Raw genomic sequence first — 11013 nt, forward strand, 5'->3', positions numbered from 1 at the left:
TCTGGGTCATTACAAAATTTAGCACTCAATAAATGATTATTAGTTTTGATTTTAATAATACCTGCTTATGTAATATTTCTGTAGCTACAGCTGCAGAAAACACACTTAGTGTTTCACTTCAATTAAAGATAAGTATCACTTCATTGACAACCACAAAGCTACAACTCCTTCACAAACATCAGGTCCAATCTAAAAATACACAACAGGAATATTTTTAGTCCCTGAGGGATAGATGCAAGGAAGGCAAAAGATCTGTGGTGGCCGCATGCCATAAAGTGTAGTAAAAGATCCTGACCCTTCATCCTTAACCAGATGGACAGAGTACCTGGATCCTTCATCAGGGTCTCCCACAGACATGAGAATGAAGAATAGTGGCCTCTGCTAGCTCTGGAGGTGAATACCAAGTGGATTCAAATAAGCATAGTTCATTTCTATGAGTTGCCTACATGTCGTATTACCTTGGCAAACTGTATACAAACAGCCACAGGAGAAGGGGCCTAAAAATAGTAAACCAAAATGGCAAATGTGGCTCTTACTTCACATGCCAAGGAAAAAAATTAATAAAAATAAAAATAAAACAAAATGGCAAATGACCAGGGATATCATGAAAGGGGGAAATGTTTGTGATAAGCAAGTTGATGAAGAAAACAGTATACCCTGTTCACCTCACAGTGACCAAAGAAACTGAAAATATCGAGCAATTAGGGCTGGCAAATTTAGCATTCTTTCTCAAAACTCCATAGTTTTATGCCATAGGAATCTTCTAGTACAATGATCAAGAATGTACAAATATCAAGAAGTTAGTGTAAATAAAAGTGAAAGTAACGAAATGTAATTCGGGGTAAGAATGTTAAACAGAGGCCGGGCACGGTGGCTCACACCTGTAATCCCAGCACTTTGGGAGGCCAAGGAGGGGGGATCACCTGAGGTGGGGAGTTCCAGATCAGCCTGACCAACATAGAGAAACCCCATCTCTACTAAAAAAAAAAATTACAAAATTAGCCAGGTGTGGTGGTGCATGCATGTAATTCCAGCTACTCAGGAGGCTGAGGCAGGAGAATAGCTTGAACCTGGGAGGCGGAGGTTGCGGTGAGCCAAGATCACGCCATTGCCCTCCAGCCTGGGCAACAAGAGCAAACTCCATCTTAAAAAAAGAATGTTGGCCGGGCGTGGTGGCTCACGCCTATAATCCCTGCACTTTGGGAGGCTGAGGCGGGCGGATCACGAGGTCAGGAGATCAAGACCATCCTTGCCAACACGGTGAAACCCCGTCTCTACTAAAAATACAAAAAATTAGCCGGGCATGGTGGCGGGCGCCTGTAGTCCCAGCTATTCGGGAGGCTGAGACAGGAGAATGGCGTGAACCCAGGAGGTGGAGCTTGCAGTGAACCAAGATTGCGCCACTGCACTCCAGCCTGGGCGACAGAGTGAGACTCCGCCTCAAAAAAAAAAAAAAGAATGTTAAACAGACTCTCACAAAAACAACTGTTACAGTTAATTTTACAAAATGAATCAGAAAGTGATAGTAAATCTTGGCCAGGCGCGGTGGCTCACGCCTGTAATCCCAGCACTTTGGGAGGCCAAGGCGGGCAGATCACCTGAGGTCAGGAGTTCGGACCAGCCTGGCCAACATGGTAAAACCCCGTCTCTACTAAAAATGTAAAAATTAGCCAGGCGTGCTGGCACATGCCTGTAATCCCAGCTACTCGGGAGGCTAAGGCAGGAGAATGAGAATGGGCTTGAACCTGGGAGGCAGAAGTTGCAGTGAGCCAAGATGGCGCCACTGAACTCCAGCCTGGGCGACAAAATGAGACTCTGTCTCAAAAACAAAGTGGGGCTGGGGGGAGGGGTTGTAAATCTCAATGACAGATTTATACCAAACAAATCATCCAAAATAAGATTAGCAAAAAGGAAAAGAAAAACTTTAGTTTTTAGGGTCCAAGCTCAGGTGGTCTAGCTCAGGCAGTCTCAAAATATCTTCAGTCACTGTTCTTTTGTTTGTTATTTGCTTTATTGGGCTTTTTTTCCCCACCATAAGAACTCTAAAAAAAGAGCCACTTCACATTTACTACTATGCCATATCTAATAAAGTTCAGACATTTGAGAAGCTGGACCCATTTATCAAGTTAGTTATCACTATGAAATATATACAATGGTTTTGTCTTTGTTTTGCCACTTCCATGCTGAGAAAGAAAGGCAGAGAGAGGCGATGGAAGGAAGTCTATTTAGCAGAAAGTCTGCTAGTCTCCTGAGCTAGTCAAGACCGGCTGCTGCATGCCCCTTCCCACTGGTCCTTTTGGCAATATCAAATGGGGCTTTCTCTTTAAGAGGTGCAACCATTCGTTCACATAATCAACATAGCAAAATTCTTCATCCACATTTTTCCAGGAATTAAGGGGAAAATGTTAGAATACAAAACTCTAGAGGCCAGGCGTGGTGGCTCACACCTGTAATTCCACCACTGTGGGAGGCCGAGGCAGGTGGATCACTTGAGCTCAGGAGTTCGAGACCAGCCTGGCCAACACGGTAAAACTCCGTCTCTATAAAAAATACAAAAATAAGCCAGGGGTGGTGGCTTACGCCTGTAGTCCCAGCTACTAGGGAGGCCTAGGTGGGAGGATGGCTCGAGCCCAGGAGGCAGAGGCTGCAGTAAGCTGAGATCACACCACTACACTAGCCTGAAAAACAAGAGACAGACCTTGTCTCAAAAACTCTCAAAAAAAAAAAAAAAAAAATTCTAAATTGAAGATGAAGAAGGCAGACCACAAGGCTGATCGAAGTGATGTGACAGCCCAAATTTCTAGCACATTCAAACGCTGAGACTTACCAAGTGCTTGCTGCTCAGTCTACCCACACTTATCCTTTGGATAGTCTCTGCTAGTTCTACCTCTAGGTTACTTGAGATACAATCAAATAAGTTTCCATCCATAAGCATTTAAGCCCTACCTATACAGACAGATATCTCATTATATTTACTTACAAACACTCACTGAAAAGCACACTTGGAATACAAAATTTCTCATGAAATTATTTACTATATTGTGTTTCACTAATTTTAAGACAACTGTTGTTTTATGAAAAATTCTACCCATTTTAATTGTAAGGTAACTTCTTTCTCTTTTTTTTTTTTTTTTGGACGGAGTCTTGCTCTGTTGCCCAGGCTGGAGTGCAATGGCGTGATCTTGGCTCACTGCAAGCTCCGCCTCCTGGGCTCAAGTGATTCTTTCACTCAGCCTCCCAAGTAGCTGGGACTACAGGCACGAACCACCACACACAGCTATTTTTTTTTTTTTTGAGAGATAGGGTTTCCCCATGTTGCCCAGGCTGGTCTCAAACTCCTGGACTCAAGCAGTTCACCCACCTCAGCCTCCCAAAGTGCTGGGATTTACAGGGCATGAGCCACTGTACCTAGCCACCATTTTTATCATTTAAAAAGAAAGATTGAGGCCGGGCGCGGTGGCTCAAGCCTGTAATCCCAGCACTTTGGGAGGCCGAGACAGGCGGATCACGAGGTCAGGAGATCGAGACCGTCCTGGCTAACACGGTGAAACCCTGTCTCTACTAAAAAAATACAAAAAACTAGCCGGGCGAGGTGGCGGGCGCCTGTAGTCCCAGCTACTCGGGAGGCTGAGGCAGGAGAATGGCGTAAACCCGGGAGGCGGAGCTTGCAGTGAGCCGAGATCCGGCCACTGCACTCCAGCCTGGGCGACAGAGCGAGACTCCGTCTCAAAAAAAAAAAAAAAAAGAAAGATTGAACTGCATGGGCATAACCTCCTAATCTGATGCTCAGGCACGCGCCAGCATGCACAGCTAATTGTTGACAGGCTAGTCTCGAACTCCTGACCTCAGGTGATCAACCCACCTTGTCCTTCCAAACTGTTGGGATTACAGGCGTGAGTCACTGCACCCAGCCTTCTTCCAGGTTCTTATGGGAAATAAGTCCTCTTTCCCCCACGTTGCTAAGCCCTCTTCTTTTCCTTTTATCAATCACCTCTTAAAACTTCCTTCAAATAAGGAGAAAATTGGAATACAGCTGTGCAGGCACAGTGGCTCACATCTGTAATCCCAGCACTTTGGGAGGCCAAAGTGGGCAGATCACATGAGACTGAGGAGTTCAAGACCAGCCTGGCCAACATGGTGAAACCCCATCTCTACTAAAAATACAAAGAATAGCAGGGTGTGGTGGAGCATTTCTGTAATCCCAGCTACTCGGGAGGCAGAGGCATGAGAATCCCTTGAACCCAGGAGGTGGAGGTCACAGTGAGCCAAGATCTCATCACTGCACTCCAGCCTGGGAAACAGAGCGAGACCTGTCTCCAAAAATAAATAAATAAATAAACACAACTCTGTCTTCCCTTGTTATGCTTTTTGGAAAGTAACATACTAACTTATCCAACAGTTATTTGTCTAAAGTTCTACATATCTCTATAAACCCACATAGCCCTTGTCCTACTGAATGATGCTATGCCCTAACAGCCTTTGTACAGTACATACCACAGTGCACACTGAAAGAGGCTCTTCATAAATGCATTTGATGATAATCTCACTGCTTAAAAAGCTCCTGAATGTTCACTGTCAGAGCCTATATTTATACTCAAATACGTGGAGGGGAAAAAAACGTTCTCTTACCTGGCTTCTAACAACAATGGAGTGGAAAACCATTTTGTTGTAAGAGAGGTTGTAATGGCTTTTGAGTCGGCCTTTACTGAGGGGAACAGCCACAGAACAGTGAGTACAATCAGAACTCCCATTTTATAGCAAACTCCTAAAAGGAAAAAAAGAAAAAAAGTTTTGTTACAAGGAAATTTTTTTTTTGAGACGGAGTCTCACTCTGTCGCCCAAGCTGGAGTGCAGTGGTGCAATCTCGGCTCATGCAACCTCCCCCTCCCAGGGTCAAGCAATTCTCCTGCCTCAGCCTCCCGAGTAGCTGGGATTACAGGCATGCACCACCACACCCTGCTAATTTTTTGTATCTTTAGTAGAGACAGGGTTTCACCATGTTGGCCAGGCTGGTCTCAAAGTCCTGACCTCGTGATCTGCAGGCCTCAGCCTCCCAAAGTGCTGGGCTTACAGGCATGAGCCACCACGCCCGGCCTGCTACAAAGTAATTTTAACCTCATACTTGGAGACACAAAATAACAATGCTAATACTTGGAGACACAAAGGGCGGATCACGAGGTCAGGAGATCGAGACCATCCTGGCTAACCCAGTGAAACCCCGTCTCTACTAAAAAAATACAAAAAACTAGCCGGGCGAGGTGGCGGGCGCCTGTAGTCCCAGCTACTTGGGAGGCTGAGGCAGGAGAATGGCGTGAACCTGGGAGGCGGAGCTTGCAGTGAGCTGAGATCCGGCCACTGCACTCCAGCCTGGGCGGCAGAGCGAGACTCCGTCTCAAAAAAAAAAAAAAAAAAAAAAAAAAAAAAAAAAAAAAAATAACATAAGTTAGCAAAACAGAAATGCTTCTGACATATAATAGCACTTAATATCTAGCTAGTCCAACAGATATTTGCTGAGTGACTGATACTGTAACTGAAGGCATTTAGGTTATTACATACTTTCCTACAAAGGCTCTGCTTCATTTCCCAAGGAATCTACACTATACAGGGGTATAAAAATCAGTTGGTGGCACCCCAGCTTGCACACAACCATTCTTTATAAAGCAGGAAAGCAAAGCTGAGATAGATGAAAATATAAATGATGGATATTAAGGGTTGAACTGTGTCCCCCAAAAAAGATATGGAAATCCTCTCCCCCAGTACCTCGTAATGTCAACTTATTTGTAAATACAGTCTTTACAGAGGTCATCAGTTAAAACAAGGTTATTAGGTGGGCACTAATTCAATGACTGACGTTATAAAGAGGACAAATCTGGACAGAGATAGACAGCACAGAGGGACAACTATGTAGAGACCCAGGGAAGCACCAGGGGAAGAGAGAGGCACACACTAAAATTATACTGTAAGCTAAGGAATGCCTGAAACTACCAGAAGCTGAAGAGTCAAAGACAGATTCTCCTAAGAAGAGTTCAGCGGGAACATGGTCCTGTGAAACTTTGATTAAGGATTTCTAGCCCTGTGAGACAGTAAATGTCTGTTGTTCTAAGGCACCCAGTTTGTGATACTTTGTTGTGGTAGCCCTAGGAAACGAACATAACGGGTCTCAAATGTAAACTCAGACAGGTTCTGAAATAAATGTAAAATTTTAGTGGCTTGCCAAGCCAACCGTCCCCATCCACAAAATGAGGGATCTGGGGTCACTGGCAAAGTGGATGGCCACAGAATGCAGGCCTCCTGACTCCCTCAGTAGCCGCTCCAAGCCTGTCAAGATCCTCACAGACAGCATCCAGACAATTTCAGAAAAAGGTGTCCAGCTGCAGATGTCTCTGATTTTCATCCCAAAAGTCCACCTAACAGAACCCTAATCAGACCTCCCCTGAGCCACAGAAAAGTCAGTATCCAAGCTCTACCCATTTGAATGAGAGCTAAAGGGGGATGACTATGTGGGAAGCACTAACCTGTCCTTGGCTTCAGGATGTTCGCTCTGCTAAGGTTCACTTCCGTCTCATCCCAGTTCCTTCGTACTGCTTATAAAATCTATCATTGAGGGAGGCCGTCCACATTGGGGACCAGTCAATACCTTCCTTTTATAAAAAGCATCATTTGTGTTAACATCCTGCTTCATATAACACACAATATCTCTGAAGAACGATGGGCAAAAGCAAAATAAACTACACCAAATAGAAAAGTGGCTTTTAGAAGCATTTTAAGTTTAGGCACTGCCAGCTTCTTTTGAAACAAAAAAAAATTAATAAATCAGCCAGGCATGGTGGCATGCACCTATGGTCCCAGCTACTTGGGAGGCCGAGGTGGAAAGATAGCTTGGGCCCAGGAGGTCCATGCTGCATCTGGGCAACAGAGCGGGATAGGAGGAGAGCGGGACAGGAGGAGAGCGGGACAGGAGGACGAGGAAAGAAGAAGGAGGAGGAGGAGAAGGGGAAGAGGAACGGGAAGAGGAGCGGTCTCTGGTTTGAGTATGTCTTCATTTTATAGGCTCCCTTATCACTCTGACCCTAGGGGTCCTTAAATGTTGCTTATAAAGACAAACAGTCTGAGATAATGGCCATCAGAATGTGCCATGTGGTGTTGCATGATCATAGGCATTATACTTGCGGCATGATGAATAAACAGAAAACACTCTTTAACAAGTTCTAGGCCCAACTATCAACAACCATCTGTAGGAGGCTGAGCGGGGAGGATCGCCTGAGGCCAGGAGGTGGAGGTTGCAACGAGCAAGATCATGCCACTATACTCCAGCCTGGGCAACAGGGCAAGACTCTGTCTCACGAACAAAAAATAAAAATAAAAAAATTAAAACACTATCTCTTGCTTATTTATCTGCAGTAAAATATAGGGAATATTAATAAATATTATGTGCCAGGCATGGTGGCTCACACCTATAATCCCAGCATTTAGGGAGGTCAACCCAGGAGGATTGCTGGAGGTCAGTTCAAGACCAGCCTGAGCGACACGGATCCCATCTCTACAAAAAAATTTAAAAATTACCAGGGCAGCCTGTAATCCCAGCACTTTGGGAGGCCAAGACGGGAGGATCACGAGGTCAGGAGATCAAGACCATCCTGGCTAACACAGTGAAACCCCGTCTCTACAAAAAATACAAAAAACTAGCCGGGCGAGGTGGCGGGCGCCTGTAGTCCCAGCTACTCAGGAGGCTGAGGCAGGAGAATGGCGTGAACCCGGGAGGCGGAGCTTGCAGTGAGCTGAGATCCGGCCACTGCGCTCCAGCCTGGGCGACAGAGCGAGACTCCGTCTCAAAAAAAAAAAAAAAAATAAATTACCAGGGCAGGGTAGCACACGCCTATGGTCCTAGTTACTTGGGAGGCTGAAATCAGAGGATTGCTTAAAGCTGCAATGAGCAGGGACAGCACCACTGCACACTGGGCAGTGAGATCCTATCTCAAAAAAAAAAAAAAAAAAATCCTTTACCCTTTTTGGAAAACAGGAGAGGCATGAAAATTCTAAGTCATCACCAACTTTTTCTTTTCCCGTTTTTAAACTAATAGTTTTTTTTAGTTAAAAAAAAAAAAAAAAAAAAAAAACAGACTCTTAAAAAACAATATGCAGGCCCAGCAGGGTGGCTCACACCTGTAATCCCAGCACTGTGGGAGGCCAAAGCAGGTGGATGGATCGCTTGAGCTCAGGAGTTCAAGACCAGCCTGGGAGACATAATGAGACCCCGTCTCTACTAAAAATACCAAAAAGTAGCCAGGCATGGTGGTCGCTTGAGCCTGGAGGGTGCAGAAGCTGTAGTGCGCCAAGAACGTGCCACTGCACTCCAGCCTGGGTGACAGCTGTCTCAAAAAAAAAAAAAAATGCAATCTGCAAGTTTATACACGGCCATCTGAGATTCTATATATGAGATAGTAGCAAGGAAAAATATTAGGAAGTATCCTTTTAAAGAAACAAATTAACTTCTCAAATTATTAAGCATAACACACATTTACTATGTATCTATTAGCAAAGCCATTTCCTGTGAACCACATAAATCTAATTTCAGCTAGAAGTGGTTATTATACATCTGATATGAAAATGATCACATCAGGCCGGGCGTGGTGGTTCACACCTGTAATCCTAAGGGAGGGGATCACCCCTCATATTGTCTTATGCCCAATTTCTGCCTCCAAAGAAAGAAGTAAAAACTAAAATGCAGAAAAGAAATCCACAAGCAGACAGCCCCGCACCACACCCTGGGCCTGGTAGTTAAAGATCGACCCCTGACCTAATGGGTTATGTTATCTATAGATTACTGACATTCTATAGAAAAGCACTGTGAAAATCCCTGTCCTGTTCTCTTCTGTTCTTACTGGAGCATGCAGCCCCCAGTCACATACCCCTTGCTTGTTCAATCGATCACGATCCTCTCACGCGGACCCCCTTAAAGTGGGACAGGAATTGCTCACTTGGGGAGCTCCATTGTTGGAGATGTGAGTCTTGCCAAAGCTCCCGGCCAAATAAAACCTTTCCTTCTTTAACTCGGTGTCTGAGGGGTTTTGTCTGTGGCTTGTCCTGCTACAATCTTAGCACTTTGGGAGGCCAAGGCGGGTGGATCACCTGAGGTCAAGAATTCGAGGCCAGCCTGGCCAACATGGTGAAACCCCATCTTTACAAAAAATACAAAAAATTTGCTGGGCGTGGTGGCACGTGCCTGTAATCCCAGCTACTTGGGAGGCAGAGGCATGAGAATCACTTGAACCGCGGAGGCAGAGGTTGTAGTGAGCCGAGATCGCCTCATTATTGCACTCCAGCCTAGAAGACAAGAGCGAAACTCCATCTCAAAAAAAAAAAAGAAAAAAGAAAATTATCACATTGTCTTGTATTGTTACAGGGAAACTTAAAAAAGAAAATGCTCACAGACAGCTGCAGGAAAATTCTAAAAGAATTTTCTTCATAGTTTAATATATTCCCCTGAAGTTCAATGTGCATTATAAATGTGCTATGCTACTATGCGAGTATTATGCTCACTTCCTTTAATAAGTTTCATGTGGCCAGGAGTTCAAGATCAGACTGGGACATAACAAGACCTCGTCTCTACAAAAAAATAAATAAGAATTTTTAAAAAATAAGCTTCAGCTAAGTTTATCAAAAGGAAGTCAAGTGTTGCTAAATTCGACTTGCTTTAAGAAAAAAAAAAAAACAAAGTGAAAGGCTACAATCATTCCAAGTTTTTTGGTGCTGTCTTCAAACGCTTGCAAGTGTAAGATTATTGAAAGAAAGAGCGCACTTTACACTAAAATTGGCTGGCAAGTGCATCAGTGAATGTTTCCGAAACAGTTAGTGTGGCACAATAAGGCAAAAGACCCCAGGACTTCAAACGAACAAAATATGCTCCTTCTCAAATCTGGCAAGAAATGCAAAACAACTGCAGATTCTGGCCAAGGAACAAAAACAGTTCATATCTATAAGTTATTGGCGACGCTGCAGATCTCAATCTGGCAGGTCCCACACTAAAAGTGAAACCGGATCATCCAATTTCCAGCCAACAGATCACAGTATTAAACGAAAACAGCAACCAAGGCACATCAACCCGAATTCATTTTAGGAAAAATAGAAATCTATTTTAAAAGGCACGTCGTTCTGCAATCAGGGTCCAGCAAAGTGCTGGTTCTCAACTCACTGAGGATCAAGCTTGGTCTAAATTCATGGTAGGACACTTCCCCCACTTCCTTCTGCACTTGGGCACAAGGATCCAAAGCTCTTCAGAAAAGGTTCAAGATCTCTGAACAGAGCCAGCCGCCACCCCCGCGGAAGCGATACCTTGCCAAGACCACCACTGAGGGCAACTCAGGGCGCTCGCGAATAGGGGAAGGGATGGGACACCAGAGGGGAAACTGAGTCACGGTAGAGGCGAAAGCTCAATGTGACGGGGGCACAGGGTCGCCTTGCGCTCCAAACCCTCTCTCCATCCATGAGGCCTCCTCACGCCACCCCTGGGTACCTGTCACCGGCAGCGCAGCCGCGGCACACGCACCGCTCGCGTCTCCCTTGCCGCCTATGCCCGGGCCGTGGTTAGTCCGCCACAGGGCCAGGGACAACGCCAGGGCGGGGCGGGGCTGCAGCGGCGGTGCAGGCTGCGCCAGTGAGAAGCCGACACGCGCCTTTCCCGCGGCTCGGCTCAACACCCAGTCTCGCAAAGCAATTGCCCGGCTGCCGGCCGCCCTCTTACTTCCGCTTCCTAAAGGCGAACGCTAGAGGACTTCCGGCTACCGAGTCGAGACCTAGCAGGCCAGAGCGTCGGGCGGTCGGCGTCTTATCCCCGAGCGGGGGCGTCCGGCGTTTCTCCGCACTTCCGCTTTCCTGGGTGGCGGGTCGGCTGCCAGTCCTCAAGGTCTTGGGAAGGTTCGTTGTGCCAGCAGCTGAGACCCGAAACCTTTAACAGTCGATAAAATCCAATCTGGACTCTGGGACCTACTCCGTTAAACGTTTGTTAAAAGCTGA

General features: G+C 45.7%; 1 protein-coding gene across 5 annotated transcripts in view; it reads right to left on the reverse strand.

Moving 5' to 3' along the window:
* UGGT1 (UDP-glucose glycoprotein glucosyltransferase 1) overlaps positions 1–10739 on the reverse strand; it is a 108463-nt gene extending 97724 nt beyond the window's left edge. For 2 of the 5 annotated variants that reach the window (XM_074008730.1, XM_005572832.5), the window contains exons 1-3: positions 10514–10739; positions 6516–6641; positions 4630–4765 (exon numbers count right to left, since the gene is read on the reverse strand). In XM_074008730.1, coding sequence (XP_073864831.1) covers positions 4630–4751 — 122 coding nt within the window. In that variant the 5' untranslated portion in view covers positions 4752–4765; positions 6516–6641; positions 10514–10739. The remainder of the gene's footprint in view (positions 1–4629; positions 4766–6515; positions 6642–10513) is intronic. The other 3 variants (XM_065525342.2, XM_015431933.4, XM_005572833.5) reach the window with 3 other exon arrangements.
* Between the last annotated feature and the right edge of the window lie 274 nt (positions 10740–11013).

The sequence above is a fragment of the Macaca fascicularis genome, chromosome 12 (genome assembly GCF_037993035.2).
Source record: "Macaca fascicularis isolate 582-1 chromosome 12, T2T-MFA8v1.1".
In the NCBI taxonomy this organism is placed as follows: domain Eukaryota; kingdom Metazoa; phylum Chordata; class Mammalia; order Primates; family Cercopithecidae; genus Macaca; species Macaca fascicularis.